This window comes from Phlebotomus argentipes, unplaced genomic scaffold (genome assembly GCF_947086385.1).
Source record: "Phlebotomus argentipes unplaced genomic scaffold, Phlebotomus argentipes genome assembly scaffold_4, whole genome shotgun sequence".
Lineage (NCBI taxonomy): Eukaryota > Metazoa > Arthropoda > Insecta > Diptera > Psychodidae > Phlebotomus > Phlebotomus argentipes.
In genome coordinates, this window is record NW_026776174.1 from 4,100,767 (window position 1) to 4,119,706 (window position 18,940).

General features: G+C 41.3%; 6 protein-coding genes across 9 annotated transcripts; 2 read left to right on the forward strand and 4 right to left on the reverse strand.

The window, feature by feature from the left end:
• Window positions 1–54: 54 nt before the first annotated feature.
• Window positions 55–1,245, reverse strand: LOC132257462 (gamma-interferon-inducible lysosomal thiol reductase-like). The gene is made up of 4 exons (XM_059754373.1): window positions 1,036–1,245; window positions 808–972; window positions 570–746; window positions 55–503 (listed from the first exon to the last, which is right to left on the reverse strand). Exons 1-4 carry the CDS (start codon window positions 1,141–1,143, stop codon window positions 240–242), a joined length of 714 nt encoding a protein of 237 aa, XP_059610356.1. The 5' UTR covers window positions 1,144–1,245; the 3' UTR covers window positions 55–239.
• Window positions 1,246–1,337: 92 nt separating this feature from the next.
• LOC132257461 (phosphoglycerate mutase 2) lies at window positions 1,338–2,386 on the reverse strand. The gene is made up of 2 exons (XM_059754372.1): window positions 1,676–2,386; window positions 1,338–1,615 (listed from the first exon to the last, which is right to left on the reverse strand). The coding sequence occupies exons 1-2, from the start codon at window positions 2,274–2,276 to the stop codon at window positions 1,449–1,451; spliced, it is 768 nt and encodes a 255-aa protein (XP_059610355.1). The 5' UTR covers window positions 2,277–2,386; the 3' UTR covers window positions 1,338–1,448.
• A 141-nt stretch (window positions 2,387–2,527) lies between these two features.
• Window positions 2,528–3,657, forward strand: LOC132257517 (uncharacterized). The gene is made up of 3 exons (XM_059754460.1): window positions 2,528–2,824; window positions 2,888–3,179; window positions 3,232–3,657. Exons 1-3 carry the CDS (start codon window positions 2,736–2,738, stop codon window positions 3,655–3,657), a joined length of 807 nt encoding a protein of 268 aa, XP_059610443.1. The 5' UTR covers window positions 2,528–2,735.
• Window positions 3,658–3,691: 34 nt separating this feature from the next.
• Window positions 3,692–4,663, reverse strand: LOC132257518 (histone RNA hairpin-binding protein). The gene has a single exon (XM_059754461.1). It carries the CDS (start codon window positions 4,490–4,492, stop codon window positions 3,692–3,694), a length of 801 nt encoding a protein of 266 aa, XP_059610444.1. The 5' UTR covers window positions 4,493–4,663.
• A 405-nt stretch (window positions 4,664–5,068) lies between these two features.
• LOC132257460 (sodium-independent sulfate anion transporter-like) lies at window positions 5,069–15,493 on the reverse strand. Of its 4 annotated transcripts, none has more exons than XM_059754370.1 (8): window positions 15,319–15,493; window positions 11,759–11,850; window positions 8,232–8,378; window positions 7,812–7,938; window positions 7,016–7,556; window positions 6,314–6,950; window positions 5,687–5,832; window positions 5,069–5,615 (listed from the first exon to the last, which is right to left on the reverse strand). In XM_059754370.1, the coding sequence occupies exons 3-8, from the start codon at window positions 8,365–8,367 to the stop codon at window positions 5,262–5,264; spliced, it is 1,941 nt and encodes a 646-aa protein (XP_059610353.1). In that variant the 5' UTR covers window positions 8,368–8,378; window positions 11,759–11,850; window positions 15,319–15,493; the 3' UTR covers window positions 5,069–5,261. The 4 variants fall into 4 exon arrangements, with proteins under 4 accessions (XP_059610353.1, XP_059610354.1, XP_059610352.1 ...); XM_059754371.1 differs by lacking the exon at window positions 15,319–15,493 and adding an exon at window positions 14,627–15,060; XM_059754369.1 differs by lacking the exon at window positions 11,759–11,850.
• A 2,700-nt stretch (window positions 15,494–18,193) lies between these two features.
• On the forward strand, window positions 18,194–18,909 carry LOC132257358 (60S ribosome subunit biogenesis protein NIP7 homolog). The gene is made up of 2 exons (XM_059754221.1): window positions 18,194–18,343; window positions 18,402–18,909. The coding sequence occupies exons 1-2, from the start codon at window positions 18,288–18,290 to the stop codon at window positions 18,886–18,888; spliced, it is 543 nt and encodes a 180-aa protein (XP_059610204.1). The 5' UTR covers window positions 18,194–18,287; the 3' UTR covers window positions 18,889–18,909.
• The last annotated feature ends 31 nt before the right edge of the window (window positions 18,910–18,940 follow it).

An 18,940-nucleotide genomic window follows, 5' to 3' on the forward strand; every position in this document is an offset into this window, starting at 1 on the left:
TTGAAACGGAACAGCTGATTCAGGTGAAATAGAACTCGCTTCGTAAAATATTCATTTTCACGTTTCTGCACAATATTTCTTTATTCTCTCTCCCCTATGGAATGACACACGTAATTTATTTTTGTTCACATGGGATGATGAGGTGGAGTAAAAATCCAAATGAGTGCTGATATAAATATCCCCAATTTGCGTCACTGTCCATGATCGAGCTCGTTTTTTTTCCTAAAAACATTGTTCTATTAGTCAGTCAGACTCTCACCTGCACAGACATCGGGTACAGGACCTCGTCCGGCGACAATCTTGCACACTTCCTTGAGAAGATTCTTCAGGATGAGCGCCTGCTTGTACTGTCCACCGTCCAGCGTCACTGTGGGCACAAAGTCCATCCTGGGCCGAAGAGCGTGCGTCTTCTCGCCGTGCGTCTTCAGCAGCTCTGCCCCATGAGGCCCACTGTAGCACTTTTGTATCTTATCAGCAGAATCGATGCTGTTTTCCTTAGCGCACTGGCGATGAAAATCAATCGATAGAGTCGAACACGACACCTTATCTCAGCCAATTGAAGTACTCACTCTGTGGAAGGCGTTCTTGGGCTCGATATTATCCCTTATCATACACGTCACCATTTTGAGACGCAGATCTGAATCTGAAATCACGTCCACCACGCATGCATGGATGATGTTGGCCTCACACTCGACCTGGCCATGCTGGCAGTTGAACTCGAGGGATCCGTCCGGCCGAACTTCCGTCTGAAAGCCAATACAGTCAGCTACACCAATTCCCACAGCTAAACCCATTTGCAGGACTCACGGTAGCCTTCCCGTAGGGAATAAAGTCAATATCTATAAGCTGAGGAGCCGCATCATGCGTTGTCTTCAATTGCTTCACCACGAAGTGCTTAGAATCTGGACAGAGAGCTTCGTAGTACACGCCCACGACCACAGGAGCTCCCGAGGGCTTTATCACAATCTCGTCCTGGAAGAGAGACTCCGTGAAAGAGAGCAGTTTCAGGGAAAATCACACTAGCCGCTAGTTTACCACTTCGAGGGCTCGATTCTCCAGAAATTGCTTGAACAGAAGCCAAAATATTACAATACACACAATTATAATCAACACCCGGATCCGCGTGGCACCGGACAGATGCATTTTAACACACTGAACAACTGTGTAGAGGAGATGAATTAATAATTAGAATTTTTGTTTATGCATTCTGTTCCTCTGACAATACAAAACCATCTCCGCCAAAGTGAGGTTACGGCGCTCGCGATGTTTTTCGCCGCGCTCTTGAAGGAATTTAAAAGCCCAAGAATTTTCCGCCTCTTCAATGGAAAAATCAAGAATTTTGCTTCTGTGAACACGAAGAGCTTACATGTATTTCACCGAGTTATTTTACAACGATTCACCTCGTTCGAATAAATATTGAGATAAATACGGTCGCTCAGAGCGATCATCTATTTGGCTTTGCCCTGGGCAGCGACACTCTCCATGGCCTTCCGGACAGTCTCCTCATCGCCGAGGAATTTCATGGACACCACCGGCTTCAGGTTCTCATCCAGTTCATACACGAACGGAATGCCCGTGGGCAAGTTCAGCTCCATAATTGCCGCATCGCTCATATCTGCAAAGGACAGAGGAATTACAAAATATCCCGCCACAATTTCAACAGCCACATTCTTACTGTCCAAGTGCTTCACGATGCCTCGCAGGCTGTTTCCGTGGGCGGCAATCACGATCTTCTTGCCGGCCTGCATCTGGGGCACAATCACGCTGTTCCAGTACGGCAGGGTGCGCTCGATGGTCAGCTTCAGGGACTCGAACATGGGGAACTCCTCGGGTTTCGGGTCGCCAGCATAGCGGGGATCCTTCACGATCTTGTCATAGTAGGGATGGTCGGGCTCCATGGCCGGTGGGGGCACGTCGAAGCTGCGGCGCCAGATCTGCACCTGCTGCTCGCCGTACTTGGCGGCCGTCTCGGCCTTGTTGAGCCCAGTGAGGCCGCCGTAGTGGCGCTCGTTGAGACGCCAGGTCTTCTCGATGGGAATGCCCGTCTGGTCGCTCTCCTGCAGGATCGACGCCAGCGTGTTCTGGGCGCGCGTGAGGAAGGACGTGTGAGCCACATCGAACTTCAGGCCGGCTTCCTTGATGGCCTTTCCAGCTGATTTCGCCTCCTCGCGACCTTTGTCGCTGAGGTCGGCGTCGAACCAGCCGCAGAAGAGGTTCTTCTGGTTCCACTCCGATTCGCCGTGGCGCACCATCACAATCTTGTACTTGCCGGCCATCCTTGAGACTCTCCTCAACGCGCTAATGGTTCTGCAGGAAGTAATCCAAGTCTCGGATACTCGCCGACTCCCGTCACAAATGACCTATGACGTCACACAAGGTCGCCAGTCAGCGCCTCTGCCAGATACAAATGGAAGTAAATATTTCCCAGACTGCACTGATAAAAACAGTCCATAAATAAACAACGCAGTGGCGTAGTTTCGGTCCTCTTCAAGAAATGTTTTTTGCTTACCGCAAGTGCTGCAAACGGAATTTTATTTGCTAGGTTTACGAGATAAAAAGAATATTCTTGAACGACTTAAATGCAGAGATTTTCCTGTGTGGTTTTTCAAATGTGAGAAATTTGTACTTTTTATGCAGCTTATCATGACAGTGTAATTACCTTCGCAAATTGCACGCTCGGAGTGTTTTGATTTCTTCGTTTGTATCGCTTTCCAAGTCGTTTTCTACCAGAAAATATGTTAGAATTTACCACAAACTGGCATCTTCTGGATGGCAACCTACAGAATGTGATAGATTTGTCTCACTGTGATGAAAAGTCCTCAGAGTGAGCAAGCAAAATCGACTGAACTTGGAAAACTCAGGTTATGACATCTTCCCTCTTTCGCAGACTTCCAGAATTCCCAACGGATATCGTCGATGATGCCCGCACGATTGTCCTGGAGCGTCCTGAGGATGGCGAGGACGAGAATCAGTGTAGTCTGACCATCCGGTCGGCTAATAATCTCATCAAGTCTGTGAGCTTCGCGGTTTCATATTGCAAGAGGGCAGAAATCTTCTCTGGAATCTCTTTCACATACCGGGAGACTGTCGATGGAGCCGTGTACAGTGAGATCAACGAGCTAGATGTCTACAGATACGATATTAGGTTCGACAAGGGAGAATCCTTCATCACAGTAAAGGTAATTTGCTATGACAATGCAAGAGAACATGCTTTAAAGCGCCTGTTTGCAGCTTATTCCTCGGGAAAGCCCAATTGTAATCTTTGGAGTTCATGTCAAAATACTGGAGCGTCCGTGGAAGCCAGCTTCTTTCCTGCCAGGAGTGGATATGTCTAATCTGAGTGAATTGCTGAATCTGTCTAGCTTGAATCCCTCCGAAGAGTCCCAGAAGCTGAAGAGTTCATTGGCCTCGAAGCTGATGGTTCAAGCGATGTCCAGCAACGCTGCCAAGAGCAGTTCATCAGTGCACAATCTCCCAACGCAGTCGAACACCTTGGCAGAAGGCGATATAAAGGAGTTCCTCGAACAACGTTTAAAGAAACTGGAGGAGAATATCACTAGACAGATTGATGAGAAACTGGAGATGCTTGAGAAGCGCCAGAATGAAAGATTGTCAGAGATTCTCAATGAAATCCACTGTCTTAAGCTATCTAAATGAAACTGGTGAACATATAAATTATATCTTTGACGACTCATGTCTCCATATCAGCTTCAGCCTCTTTCTCCTCATCATTATTTGTATCCCAAGCGTGCAATTGCTTTCGCCACTGCTTTATCAGTCCATCCCAGGCTCTTCGGCTGTACTTGAAGCGTTTCTGCGGAGTGTTGGGATCTGTGGACGCTCTCTCGGCCTTTGGCACTTGATTGATGTAGTTGTCGTAGCCGATGGTGTTCTTCCCGAAATCAATCTGCTTCTGGCGTCTCATCAGAATCTCCGGATCACTCTCGTATTCCCTCTTCATTTTGGTGTTTCCAGAGTTGTTTGTGCTGCCAGAACTGTTGCTAGTCGAGCGAACACGATGCGTGGTGTCTTTCTTCCTCTTTGACTCAGTGGCTTCAGTCCCACCCTCCTGGATAGACTCTCCGGAAAAGCGTCTCTTGAAGGGTGTCTTGATTTTCTCTTCCTTCACCAATTTGTCAAACTTCTTCTCGTTCTCCCGGTCTAGGAAATCAATCTCGATATTTCTCTTGTCATCTGACAAATCCATAGAGTTCTCATCAATGTCCAGAAAGTCCTCCTGATTGTATCCCACTTCGTCTACAACCTCGTAAACATCTTGACGCTCAGCGCTCTCTGGCTCCTCAGTTTCCTCCGTTGCTTTCTCGTTCTGGCTCTCTCTTGTTGCTTGTTCCTTGGCAAGAGTTCTTGCCGCCTCTTCTTCCTCCATAACATCTACCCAGGACCTGTTCAGCAGCTCTATCTTCTTCTCCTTGGACGCAGGCGACTGGGAATCTTTCAACAATGAATCCACAGACATCACTTCGCTCTCCATTTTCACTAGGTTTTATTGCAGACTTTACAACAGAATATTGCAAATCACGGATTATATTCAGGACTTCTGAGGGAAGCCAGAAAAATTTATCGCTTCTGGAAACACGCAAGACACACGGTGTAAACAAAGGGAGGCGCCAATTTCGCTGTCACAAAAGGTGTCAAACGCACTCACGGCGAAATTCTATGTTTTTTCTTTCCAGCGCTTCCCGATTCCCAATAATTCCAGATCAAACCGCATCAGGAATGAACGGAATATTGTAATAAATTATTAACTAGATGATGGATTTCATGCTTCATATAATTTACATTTACGTAATGTGACAAGTTGTAAGTCAATTATTAATCGTGGTATAAACCGCTTTGCATAAAAAATTATTGCTATAATTATTATTTTATTTCCTTAGAAAATTAGAATAATGATAAGTTTTCCTTTGATTTTATGATATCACAACTTCACCGTGATTTTTCTCAAGCGCGTGAGAATAATGATTGTGATTTCCTAAAATTCGTTATCACAAGTCGGGAGTAGTGATTTTCCTGTTTCTCAAGATAAAAGTAAAACGATCAATTCATGATTTTTATGCAAATTAATTATAATTCTCTTTTAAATGCAATACAATTACAACTGCTAATAATAATATAGGTTGGAAATACTTTATCGAAAAATACTGTTTTAATCCTTCTATCCTATTTCTTGCCTAAGGGTTAATCTAATCTAGAAGGCTGCAAGAGATAATGGTAGTTCATGTGGGAACATTTCACTCTGTCTAAACTCCTTCCGTCACGGACTTGAGCTTGTAGTCGCGCAGCAGATCGTCAATCTTTTCCTCACGATAGTAGACCACAAAGTCCACCGGCGAGAGTCCTTCGAAGACACTGCAGACGCTGGGCTTGAGATTGTAGAAGTACAGAGGCTGCTTCCTCTTGGCAAAGTCCTCAGTGAGCAGAGAAATCACCATGGCTGCCGTGTAATCAGCTCCGTACACGTGCGAGCAATCGATTACGATGGGGAGATTCTGTTTGCGTGAGTGCTTGGTCACGAGATTGCGAACGTAATCCACGGAGGGGAAAATGAGGCAGCGATCAGGTGTTATGATGAGGTACTGAGTTCCACCTGGGCTCTGTTGAGAAATGATGATTAATGATCAGAAGAGGTCTCAAATACCATTATTTTCTGTAGGGTAGAACTTACAACTAACGTCTCCGCGGAGATTTTTGGTCTTGCTGCATGGTAAAGGATGAATACCATGTTAAGTCCGACTCCAACAAGGATTCCCATCTCCAAAGGCAACGAAAGGCATGCGATGAAGGTTCCAAGACCAGGAATAAGGTCACTCTCTGCAAAGAAAAATTCCGTAGCTTAGCATAGAATATCTTTTGGGGTTTGGAAGCTCTTCGCCAAACACATGAAAAACAAACAATAAAGACAGTGGAAACTTCCTCAAGCTGGCTGTAAAGTCTTATTTGAATCTGCATTGTTATTCATCATTTCCAAAATTGCCCCTCTTTTGAATTTGCAAACATTTAAATTAGGACATTTTTTTGCGAAAACATCATAAAGCTACATTTTCTCATGGCTATAAAAATAATATTACTGCTGATTAGGTAATCTTAGGCAAACTTATAATTTAAGTGAACATTTTCCTCTCCGGTTTCGGCATCAGTTGAGCGTGAAGATCATTTATATGACCCAATAAAATGTATTAATTTCGCATTTAATTATTAAATGAAGACTGTTGAAGCTCATATTTCACGGAATATTGATTTTCAATGGTGTAATTCAGCGTGTAAAGTATGACTATGGTACAATTGTACTCACTTTTAGTCCTCCACATCGGCTTCACCACCTTCACTTCCACCATGAAAATCACAGCTGCTATTATGATGGCAGCGAGGGTGGCTTTCGGGATGAAGTAGAAGTAAGGCGTGAAGAACTGCAGGGCGAAGATGACCAGAAGCGAGGTGTAGATGTTCGCCATCGGAGTTCTGACGCCGCTGGCATTGAACACAGCCGATCGCGACAGACTTCCTGTGCCTGGGAAGCCCTGAACGAAGGAGTTGGCAATGTTTCCCACACCGATGGCGATCAACTCCTGCGTAGCGTCCACGGGTTTTCCATTGGCGAATGCCTTGCAGATGGCGATGGTCTCCATAAGGGCGATCAGAGGAACAACAACCAGGCCTGATCCCATTGATGTCACCATGTCGACGAAGGACTGATCGGGCTCTGCGATCGTCTCGTTGCCGGGAATGGAGAATGGGGGCGCTTGGAAACTGGGAAGACCCGCCGGAACGTTGCCAATGAGGCGGAAGGGCACCACAGTGGACTGAAAGGAGTATCCAATGGCGCCGCAGATCACTACAAGAATAGCATTTCGCGCAGTTCCCACCAACCAGAGGGTTTTGTTGATGATCTTGTGCTTTGAGGACTTGAGTTCCTCATCAGCAGGTCCGATCTAGAACGATAATGTCTGATATTAGAATACAGTTCAAGATTTCATATGATCTGTGGAAGTTTTACCTTAATTGTAGAGAGAATCTTCATGATGAGCAACACAGCGATGCAAGTGATGCCCAAGACTGTGTCCCAGGGTCGGGTGTTGTGCACTTCTGTGAAGATGCTTCGCCAGACTGAGATAAAAGTGCTGCCTTTGGCGTTTATGCCCAGGACATCCTTCACCTGAGATGTGGCGATAATGAGGGCCACAGCGGACGTGAACCCGGACGACACTGGCCCTGAGACGAAATCTACGAGAAATCCTAGACCGAAGACGCCCATGAGTAGCTCAATGATGCCTGTGAGGAATGTGAGCAGCACTGCCTTCTGCCACACTCCTCCAGCTGCCTGCAGTGTGAGCAGTGAAGAGATGGCCGATGGGCCCATGGGCACATCCTTGCAGCTGCCCAGGAAGATGTAGAGGAAGCACCCGAGGAACGAACCGTACAGCCCATAAGCCGCAGGCAAACCAGCAATGCCGGCATAGGCCAGAGCCTGTGGAATTACTGTGAGACCCACAGTGATACCCGCGACAACGTCTCCCATTGCATCAGTGGATGAGTACCTGCAAGAGTGGTAAAGAAACGTCTACTTAAGAATCTAAATTTCATCATCAATAGAAAATCAATTAATAAGAAAGACCGAAATCTATCCAAAAAGTACATTTCTTACGCAATTTCTCATTTCACACTCAATTTATCAATGAAGGTCGATAGCTATACATCTGAAATTATGTTATTCTCTTGTATTTTCCTCAAACAATGAGGAATTTTCGCAACGACTGAATTGAGAAATATGAGAAATAGTGCAAGATACTCACTTGGGCAGCCAGTTTAGAATGGGAAGTCTCTTGTAGAGAACCTTCTTAGACAGTGCACTCGTTGCTCGCCTTCGGCACCACATTTTCACATCCTCCAGGCGACATTTCTGCTCCTTGCTGTCCGTGACTGTGCAGGTAAAAAATGGGTGAGCCATTTAATAATATGATCGAAACTCGTGGAAATTTTCCCACATGATCGGAGCGTGAAAAATGCGCGGGAGAGAGTTTCCCCTGGTCAAGGTGAGCGAATTCACTGTCACGGATATGAATTGTGCATGACAAAGTGCCCCATTATAACACATCAATTTGTCTCACTCAATCAGCATTATTATTGCAAATAGTGTTTGAATTTAGTGATTTTGCGACACTTTTTCATGATTTATTGCCAGCTACTGAGCCAAGCCCTGTCGAGATACTCACGAATGAACTCGTTGGAGCCTTTAAGACCTCCATGGGGTTCGCCGTCATTTGGAATTCTCACGTCCAGAGTACTACTGTCCAGTGCTTCATTCACGTACGACCCGTTCTCGCCGCTAAAGTTGGTGTGTGGCTTCATCCTGAGATGATCTGCAAGGAAGAATCATATTCTTTTTTGAGCATTCTTCGTTTAAAAAAAAACCAATTTTAACTTAAATGTCTTTCCCAGAAATTCCATTTCAATAAATGTTATAGCCGCATTTTTCAGCACTTCCTCTATTAATTGATAATGAATTGTCTGCAATTATATATGCCTTGTGTGATTAAAATTCAATGAGGTTCAGTTTACTTTATACTCTCTGTAATATTTGTGACAGCAAATATTTAAGTTTATGAGCAATTATTTTGCTGAAAAGAATTCAGAAAATGTCAATCTGTTTAAACACTCATTCATGATCTTCCTTAATTGTCTACAAATGTAATAATAAATGTGCGCGAAATTTATATTAAAATACCTATTAAAACACTTGAGTTAACTCTCAATGTTTCACGAGTTTCACATTAGACAAGCATTTGTCACTTGCAGTTTTCAAGAATATCGTGTTTGGGAAGTTCAGGGTGAAATAATCTTATCTGAGAGAGTGCTTCTACTGACTTAATTCTCTTGTGAAATTAATATGGAAATAGACCAACCTCAAGGAATGTTTGAGTTGTCGCAAATTTAGCTACAACTCATGGGCTTTTCCAGCAATTTAGGCACTCCTCGTGCGGACAATCAAAAAACCTCTTGCAAAAAAAACCAACAATTTTGGAGAAGCAATGCAAATTACTTGTTATGAATATTCTTCGCACAAAAACCATGGTCAACGCTGAAGTGAACTTTTGTGGCCTGAAAATGCTACAATAACTCCTAGCTCAATGGTCTCTTCTGCTTAGGCACTGGTGGAGCTTTTTTGGGTGTTATTGCAATTTCACTGAACGCCAAGTCTTCAGAGATTCACGGTGAGAGGCATACATTTAAATAGCAATTTGCACGAGTGGTCGATGACCCATTGATATTGATGTTTTTTGGCTCTCAACTTGCTTGTCGTACAATTTCTGTGACTTGGCGAATTTTTGATCTTCACTTTGGAGTGCTCTTGCCGCGTTTTTCGGGCCTTTCTTTTTGCCCAGTTCGCGACTCGTTCCGCCAGTCGAAATGATAAAGCGTCACTCTTTCCAGTTCTCAGCTTAATTCCTCCGCTCTGCGGGTTTCTTTGCGAGGGATTTCGATCATGTGACTCTCTGGCATCATCTCTCATCACGTGCTTGTTTTCTCGTTCTTGCTCGCTTGTTTAATTATATTGATGCTTGGAAAATCCTTGTGTGTGCGCGTTTATCACACCCATTCCCAATAGCAGTCTAGCTCTCGCCATTCCTTTACATACATATACATATGGCGAGAGAGAGAGAGAGACATTGCGCTTAATATTGCCTTAATTCATGTCATATGACTCTCCTTTTGATATTTTATGATTGTACGATGATTCAATTTGCTACTCTCCTCGTTGATTTGTTTCAACAGCAAATAAATTGACTCTGGTCGTTTTGCGATGATGCGGAGGCGAGAAGGACCATTAAATGGGTGGCAAAAGAGTGACGGACGGGGTGCAAGATGCCAAAAAGTTCCTTCACTATCATATCTTGACTTGGCACGCGACGCCCAAGCAAAAGTGGGGCCACGCGCGCCATTTCGGATGAATAGCTTGTTGACAATTAACACTCTTAAATCATTTTTCCCATCAACAGACAACAAGAGATTTTCGGCGTGATAAAACGAATGGCAAATTGTGAACTTGAGTACAAATAAATGGGAGTGAAAACAAACACAATTCGTAACACTTGTCTCTATTTAATTATCACGAGCAATTAGATTAAATAAAGTTGAGCGTTTAACATCGAAAATGAGCTGATCTGTGAGAGCACGCGTCACAATTGAGCGGGAAATTGCTGGGTAATTTCACAGAAGGCAAAGTCATTAAAATGAGCAGTATTATAGGAGTTAATGAATTATTAATTGTACAACATGGGAAAATGCAGCAAAAGACCCAACTTTTTCAGCTATTAAATCATTCTTTTTCGCCTTATCAACAGAGAATGCTTCTTCGTGCGATGTTACTGTGTCAGAACTAGTGGTTATTGATTTAATAGTGTGCGCAATTATCGTCTTGGTTAAGAAGCATATTAATTAGAGATAGCTTCATAAAAGGAAAGTATGACTTTGCCTATCATAACCAAGTGTTATTTCTAGCTCGCCATGGAAGTTTCCACATTTCACACTTTGGTTTACGAATTCCGTTAGCAAAAAACATTCACTTCCACAACAATCTTGTAAATATTTTTGTGTAACATCTGAGTCAACTTATTTTCCTGTTTCTCTTCGTCTCGATTCTATCATAATAATTCACTAATCTGTATTAAAAAAAAAGAATTGTTTCCAACCAATTTTTCTGAGTGCAACCAATAATCAGCGAATTACGTAATTTCTGGGAAAAGATTGTTAGAAAAAGTTTCTTTTCTTAAATCAATATATTCAATCTCTTCACGCTTGACTTCAATCTGGGATTGTCTTATGGTATCCCCACTTCTCTGCCATTCTAAACATGCATTCCTCGACTGATAAAGCTATTTCGCAGCAATGTCAGGAAGTAATTTGCTTTTATCATTGATATACTCACCCAAAATCGATTGCATTGACGACGAGTAATAAATAATTTCAGTTCGATTTGCTTAAAACCTTCGAGCAGATCGATGATCGTTTCTGCACGCGGTCAATGAAAATGCAAAATAAGATCGTCTCGAGGAAATTCATTGAAAAGGCGACTCCGAAAAAATGTCAAGTTGTGTGCAGCAATCTTGAACGTTGGTGAGCGAAAATTTCACGAAACAAGTTCCACAGTGGAAATATAATTAAAATTTCAAAATGTGTGCGTCAGAGACTCAGTGATCAGCAAAGCGTTAAATTCACGGTGATTTCTTCATAAATAAAAGGTGTCCAATTACACTAATAAAATGATCACCAATATAGAGTTCTATTTGGAGAATTTCCCATATGCGAACCTCATTTGGCAAACAAGAGGAGTTTGTTAGATGTGCAACAGGGTTTTCTACATTTGACTCATTTCATCTCGCTCATATCGACGGGCAATCCCCGAGAAACCTCGTTATTATGTTCAAAGTCTGTTAAGTGGGAAAATCGGCACGACAGATTTCATACTCAATTAAAAATCCACAATCTGTGAAATGGTTATTTTGCATATGACACACACCATATCGACAATGTAAATATTTGGAATACAAATTGTGCATGTAAAATGCTAAGAAACACGTGATAATTTGTGTTAATTGAAACACGTTGGGAATGATAATGAAAATTCATAAATATTTCTCCATATCTCGCAAAACAGACACAGTCAAAGCCATTCATTCACGTTTCTTTTATCTCTCAAAGCCAATTTCTACCAAATTCTAGTAACATCCACTTAGCTCACCTTCAATTAATTCTCAGCAATTTGTGGATTACCTATTCACTAATTTTATTGCGTCTTCACTGATAATGAGAGATTTTTGTTTCGAGAAGTTTCTGTTGAAGAAAGAATGCAAGGTTGCGGATAAGAACACACTGTGAGCAAACTACAATCAGTAATATCTTAATTGATGTCTGAAGATATGGAGTTTCAAAAGAAAAAAAGCGGAAAGCAAATATTTTTAATAAAAATTCGAGGAAATGTGTGGCAAACACACTTGTTATTTCACTTTCATTGGTGATGATTGATAGTTCTAATAATGACATTTTATACAATTTGTACGTTTCGAGATCTCAAATTTATCTCTCTTGCGTCGATAGAAAGACATTCGAATCGCTTGACGATTGACAATTTCAGCACAAATGGCCAAGAAAACATTTTTATTCACTGGGATGGAAAATGTCGTTAACCATGTTCTAAACTAACTAATCATTCTTAACATGTTTTGTTTTAACGCTTCTCCTCAAATATGGTTTTCCTCGGGCCAAACTTGTGTTTTTATAAGCATTTGAAGGCTTATAAAAAATTTTATGATCACCTTCACTAGAATTTCCCTCAATAAGTCTTTTTTTCCTGACTGTGCACTGCAATGAAGAAGAATTCTTCCTTCCTGTGATGGAAATTGGGGCAAATATTTCACCAAGTGCCTTGCACACAAATTAGTTTTTGTTACCTCGGGAAACCTCCACTCTTAATCCTGTCGACTTTCCGTGGAGGTCAACTCACGTGATGCTTTTCGTGACTTTGCTTTTCGCAAAGAACTTTATCAATGGCGCCCTAGTTTTGGGCCGCTCTGCCAGTTGGCAATAAAAGAAATTCACCTTCCGAAAAGCGTGTGCAGAATTTATTGCAATCATTTCCTTATCTCACCAGCAGAGAGAGAGAGAGTGAAGCATAAAAAGTGAGGGTCCATGAGGTGGTTTTTTGAACTCTCCAACACCTCCAGTGTGAGTTGAATGATATTAATTCAATTTATCCAGAGCAAAGACGTGTTTTATGAGTGAGTGAAACACTCAAGGATAGACTGTTAATTGCTACTCGAATATTGAAATTGACGCTGCTGTATTTTCTTCACAGCATTTCAAATCGCGAGACTCGCGGTGTCAAGTTCAATGCTGTGCATTTGATCACACACTGTCTATCGTAAACCCGTCACATGCTTCTACCAGCGCACGAAAAGGCGACCCAGTGGCAATAAAACACTCTTGAGCCGCGAGAGTTGCCATGAAAAGCTGTGAATTTTTGCCAGCGCCACGTGGAAAATCTACGGGCGAATCCCAAGTGAAGTTGCGTAGTGTAAAAGTCTAGTTGTGACGTCTGCGCAAGATTGATGGGATATTCCACCGCTGCCGCTAGTAAAAACGACACTATTAATTGCAGAGGAATTTTAGTTGAGGGGAAAATGCATCACTCAAAGCGTATTTTCGTAGCGTGTTTGAATTGGGTTTTTGATTTAATTCTCTGCTTACAGAATTAAATACCTATGACGTGTGGTAAAATACGTCATTATTGAAGAAGAACATATTTAAGAACACGAGTCGAGACTTAATCATAAAGTGTGGAATTTAGCATTGAATTTATATTATGAGGGAGGAAAACCTTCAGTTGCAATCTCTTCTTTTGCCTCGTCGAAGAAAGTTTAGCACAAATTTCAATTGAAAAGTAAATAAGATAAGGAAGGATATAGAGGTTTACAAGATGCTCCTCGCCTTCAATTCTATTTACCAATACCGAATGAAATGTTTACATTCTAATGTCCAAGATAAAACTGACCCCAAAGCAATTGTCTGTTTTAATGAGAATTTTGTAATTTTTCATACGAAATTTAAATTCCACTTCAATTGAATCGTTTGTTGGTTTTGGAGTTGTAAAAATTTCAATTATCTCTTTCGCAAAAAGCGACAATTGACTCAGTTCCGTGAAATGTAATTGAGCTGGTTACCAAATTCTTTCATTTTTGCTGATGTCGATTATTTTCTACACAACAAGTTTTTATTTACACTTGACCACAAATTTTAAACAAATATATTATGGCTTTGTTGCCTTTTTGTTTTCTTCTTCGGTCTCTTTGGTTTCTTCTGTAACCCAATATTTGACAATCATCAGCACATGTGCTTCTGAAATGAATGCCGATTTGATTTCTGTATCATTATCACCAGAGTTGTGAAAATAAATGATCATAAGCGAAGTATTGTTTGAAATTTGGTCCACAAGTTGAATCCACTAAAAATCAGCAGAATTTTACACTACCAGCAATAAAATAGTCTCCCGGTGTATCTTTATCTTCAATCTATTCAAAAGTGTTCATGATTTTCCCTACAACTTGCCTTGGCAATGAAATATTTATCGACTTTTTCTACATCACTTTTTTTTACTGCCGTTTTGGCACTTTATTTCGCCGATCGCTCTCGAATGTTTCTTCTCTCCACATTTTGCAACTGATCGCGATCGCAAAAAGTGTCAGAAAAAGTGATCAGCGGAAGTGCTGAGGAATTCGTCTGGCGTTCACGACGACATGTTGTCAACCGTGTCCTTAATACCATTTTCGTGAACGATTGCAGCCTTTCAAGGTGAAATTGCTAAATTTCTTTCCCGACCGAGAGACTTTCATTGACACACGATCTCACATGTGCAAATTCACCAATAATGCAATCGAGACGGGAATCAATTAATGGGAAATTGCAGCAGCTTTTTTTCATCCAACGCTTTTTCCTCACTTTTCATCGTCTCTTCACTTTGAGAGGTCTCTGGACGATGGGAAAAACTCGGAAGTGGCAATCAAATGATCTTGAGAAAATTTCTCATAGTTGTGCTCTTTTTTTGTCACTGCACATCCGGCGGACGACACAGAAATTCCCGAGACAGCGTCGAATATGTGTGATTTTCCACGGTGGTGCACTTTGGGTGTCTTTTTCCAGACTATGCGCACACGATAAGGGTAAAAGTGTATTCAAGTGTGGAAAATTTTTGCATTCTATTGTCTTCGCTCCACAATAAAAAAAAACAACAATTTATTTCAAGTGTCTTTTTCAAACTGCTTTGCACTGACCGTCTTTCCTTCTTTTTTTTGCTTTCTTAGCTGTTTGTTTGATGTCCGATAAAGAGTCACGGGAATATTTAAGTATAATCGACTATTAATGTCACGAGAAAGAGCGATTAGGTGAGGAAGAGAATGTGAAAATCTAACAGGTGATTTTGATTACACTATTTGCTCGCTATTTCCTACCTCAACATTTACTCAAATACTTCGCATTCCAAACACATTCTGGAGGAGAATCGTACAAAATTTCACGAAAAATCCAGCTAAATGCGAACAATGTGACCCAATTTTCTCGACCTTTTCGCAAAATCACCTTCCCTCAAGAAATTGCAAATCTTCAACTTTCAATTGATCATGAAATAATGATTAATTATCACACGGTTTCAGCTGCTTTTTCTCCACAAACTCTGCGGGAGGTCGAAAAATGCCACCAACTGAATAATTTTATTTATATGTTTGAAGTGAGAAATTTTTGTCAACACACCTGTTTTATGGGCGTAACACTTTTTAGCGGGATTGCAAAAAACCTAGACGCACTGCACAAATTGGTGTAAATTTTTGCACAAACACAGAAATCAACAAAAAAGTCCACAAAGTCTCAGCAGAAGTGCTGGGGAGCTTGTGAGAGCATCCGTGCTGCTTTCTCGGCCTTTTATCAGCAACTGAAGCACGAGAGCCGCGAACTCCACTCAGCCGCTCAACAGAGGAAGTCTCGACGGTGAGTCTGAGGAGTGGGCGAGTTGTGGGGCCTCTGAGCGAGGGCCCTCCTGTGGCTGGGAATTCCCCACCGGCGAACGTCTCTCCCACCCCGACGGCTCGGAATTTTCGCCACTCAGGTAGATTTCCCATCCGCACTTCTTCGGAAAACCGTGCCAAAGCGCCAATAAGGGCGCAATGTTTCATAGATTTCCCAGAGCAATTACAACTTGTCTTGTCGCGCGTCAGGCACAAGCCAGAGACATTTCTGCTGCTCTGTGGACAATTCATAATGAAGAATTATGAGAATGTTTTGTAGATTGAATTTTCAACAACTGCGCATCAATTGAATAGTTCAAGCCAATCTATTAGTTGATTGAATTTTAGGCACATTCCGCGAGAGATTTCTAAGTTATGATGATTAGAATTTATTTCTTGATTATTCATGTGACGTTTTTGGGTGTTTTTTTCCTGGGAAGTTTCGAAACATTTGTAACTTCTGAATGTCTCATCCTTGCGTTATTGATCTGAGACTGTTTATTAGTTTACGAGACAAGTCGTAAAAATTAATAGAAGGACATTTCAGTGTAGAATTGTTCTGGTTACGCAATTCTTTGGGGACTAATAGAGGCTGACGAGCGATTTAAAGTTTTATGTGCTCAGCAAATCGAAACCCAGTGAATTTTAGTACCCAAATTTAACTATCTTCCTCAATCATATTTGTCAAGATTTTTGCTTGGGAAAGCAAAGAAATTTCATGTAGTTTTTCACTTTTAAATCTGAACTAAACCTTTAAGAATCCTGAGATAGAAACAGAATCATCTGAAAATTGCAAAAAGTTGTGAAATTATTAGCTTGACCGCAAATTACAGCATTTCAATAAAGCTATTCTTCTATGGAAATTCCGATATAAATGTAACAATGTTTATAGGTAAGTTCAATTGCAATTCATAACGTGAATGACTTGTTTTAGTCAAATGTAAAGTTTAAAACGTAAAATGGTGAAATGAGCTTTCAAGGATTTCAAGTGTGTCAAGAGTTAAGAAACTGAGAGTTGGGAAACAAGAACTTTAGAACATTCCTAAAAACCCGTAAAATGACGCCAAGAAAAAGAGTTTTGTCTTTTGTGTTTATCAATTTGGAGTTTTCAGTTCAAAGCGGTTTGAGAATACAATTTGTTGCGTCTTTCTGCAAGCAATTTGCATAATTTCCTGTTTTTCTTTCAAGACATTCGAAGAAAGAGGAAGATTTTTGACAAAAGAAATAACCTATTTTTTCTTTCATTGACGTAGATTTGATAATTAGTGGCTTTGTCTTCGTCAATAAATTATAGATTGTGAATCTCAAAATTTGATGACGCTTTCAAAATCTGCGACTTTTCACCGCCTGAAAAATACAATGAAGAATATCTGAAATTTACAAGAAGCTAAACTGTAACCATGAATCATTGAAGGGACTGAAGAAATATTGTCAGTTTACCTTTGCGCATTCTCATTACTCGAACCTTATCAGGACTTCAGATGCTTTTTCGTCTGCTTCAGTCATTCTATGGAAAATTTCTCGCTAGAAGACTGCAATAAAGTAACACATGTGAGAATCTGCCGTCGACAATTAGCAGTGAAGATAACCGTTGAGAAATCACTTCGTCTCGATAAGAATAATTAAAAAAATATATAATGGGAAGATAATAATTCAGTTAATTTTCTTATTCGTGTATTTATGGAACTTTATCGCGGTTTTTCTTCTCTTCTTTTCTTATTTCTGCACTTCCTCAATCTTAATATTGTTGTTTTTTTATTACAGCTTCGGCACATGGAAGTATATTCAATTGTTGAGCACGGAATTCAGAGAAAAAATGTGACAATATAAGCACGAGATAATAGATAAACATTGTGATTTTTTAGCAGGAAAACAAATACAATTGACCATGTGACAATGGATAGGTAAAAGTCCAAAAAGCAGGCAATTTTGTTGCTATCATTTTGTGCTGTTTTTTCTCCTCCTTTTCCAAATGTAAATATTTCAAGTTTTGACCGGTTTACCTGAAGAGATGATATTACAAGAAGCACGTGACGCGATCTCCACTACAGCGCATCGACACACAAAGAGACCAATAAACACGCTCAAAGAAGTTTAAAAGGAAAAAATATTAATGTAATGTGATAAATTTTTTCCTCTCTCTCTTCGCGTTTTTCCCCTTTTTCTCGTTTTGCGACTGGATTTCAGTCATGTGATTTCTGAATTGACCCGTGACTGAATTACCTGACTATTTATCACGCCAAGAGATGCCAAATTGGGATACGCAAAAACGCAAAGTGTGGATAAATTCTGCGTGGCGAACGCTTGTGGAGGAGGTCTTGATGATGTCATAACGGCTGCACATTGACCAATAACTATTATTTATTCCTCTTCGGAGAAACTTCTTCGCACACTTTGTGGCTCTCTGTGTGCTGGCAAAACGGGTCAAATTGATGGTGCATTGGGTTTAGTCATGTGATTCATGTAAATTCTGGAATAATGAGTTCAAACCGGAAATATCCAGTATTTTGCAAAAATTTAATTTGAGACAATTTCTCCGCGCCGTCGACTGAAGCGACCTCTGCGAAGTCAGCGGAGAATACAAGGGGAAAGTTTTCGATGTTTTCCAATTTGACTGGAAAGTGTGTGTTTTGACAGCCGCACATGCTGGATTTTGTTTACAAGTCTTTTCTCTAATTTTTCACGTATTTTTAGTGAGTGCAACATCTTAGAATCATTATGAAGAGACTGTCAGAGGAGCGGACACGAGTGTTGTTCGAGAAACTATCAAAATAGTATGCAGAATTATGATTTTATATTATTCACTGTGTTTAACCTCACTTCGTTTTTTAGCATTGGCCCCAATGTGAAGCAGCTCATTGATCGTCCGGATGGCACATACTGCTTCCGCGAAAAGCGCGATCGGGTGTATTACGTGTCGGAGAAGATCATGAAGCTGGCGGAGAACTTCTCACCAGAACAGTTGGTCTGCGCTGGAACGTGTTTTGGCAAATTCAGCAAAAGCAACAAGTTCAAGCTGCACATAACAGCTCTGGCTTATCTCGCTCCATACGCGCAGTACAAGATCTGGCTGAAGCCTTCGGCGGAGCAGCAGTTCCTCTACGGCAACCACATTTCCAAGTCCGGAATGGGGCGCATCACGGAAAACACGCCCAAGTATCAGGGCGTGATCGTGTACAGCATGGGAGATTTGCCACTGGGATTCGGAGTGGCCGCTCGATCGACGGCAGAGTGCAAGTTGTCCGATCCTCTGACGACAGTGTGCTTCCATCAGGCTGACATTGGGGAGTACATTCGCTGTGAAGACACTCTATTGTGAATAAATTCTAGTTGAAAACAACGTTCGAAAGAAGAAATTTTTGCTGAAATCA

Bases quoted from the DNA above. Each gene is read 5' to 3' on its own strand.
- LOC132257462 (XM_059754373.1), bottom strand. From the start codon at position 1,143: ATGCATCTGTCCGGTGCCACGCGGATCCGGGTGTTGATTATAATTGTG. The intron at 973-1,035 runs GTAAACTAGCGG...TCTCTCTTCCAG, and splicing joins AGAATCGAGCCCTCGAAGTG to GACGAGATTGTGATAAAGCC. The intron at 504-569 runs GTGAGTACTTCA...TTTCATCGCCAG, and splicing joins CCAAGAACGCCTTCCACAGA to TGCGCTAAGGAAAACAGCAT.
- LOC132257461 (XM_059754372.1), bottom strand. From the start codon at position 2,276: ATGGCCGGCAAGTACAAGATTGTGATGGTGCGCCACGGCGAATCGGAG. The intron at 1,616-1,675 runs GTAAGAATGTGG...TGTCCTTTGCAG, and splicing joins CATCGTGAAGCACTTGGACA to ATATGAGCGATGCGGCAATT.
- LOC132257517 (XM_059754460.1), top strand. From the start codon at position 2,736: ATGTTAGAATTTACCACAAACTGGCATCTTCTGGATGGCAACCTACAG. The intron at 2,825-2,887 runs GTGAGCAAGCAA...CCTCTTTCGCAG, and splicing joins TGTGATGAAAAGTCCTCAGA to ACTTCCAGAATTCCCAACGG. The intron at 3,180-3,231 runs GTAATTTGCTAT...GCCTGTTTGCAG, and splicing joins AATCCTTCATCACAGTAAAG to CTTATTCCTCGGGAAAGCCC.
- LOC132257518 (XM_059754461.1), bottom strand. From the start codon at position 4,492: ATGGAGAGCGAAGTGATGTCTGTGGATTCATTGTTGAAAGATTCCCAG.
- LOC132257460 (XM_059754368.1), bottom strand. The intron at 7,557-7,811 runs GTGAGTATCTTG...CCACTCTTGCAG, and splicing joins ATTCTAAACTGGCTGCCCAA to GTACTCATCCACTGATGCAA. The intron at 6,951-7,015 runs GTAAAACTTCCA...TTATCGTTCTAG, and splicing joins AGATTCTCTCTACAATTAAG to ATCGGACCTGCTGATGAGGA.
- LOC132257358 (XM_059754221.1), top strand. From the start codon at position 18,288: ATGAAGAGACTGTCAGAGGAGCGGACACGAGTGTTGTTCGAGAAACTA. The intron at 18,344-18,401 runs GTATGCAGAATT...TTCGTTTTTTAG, and splicing joins TTCGAGAAACTATCAAAATA to CATTGGCCCCAATGTGAAGC.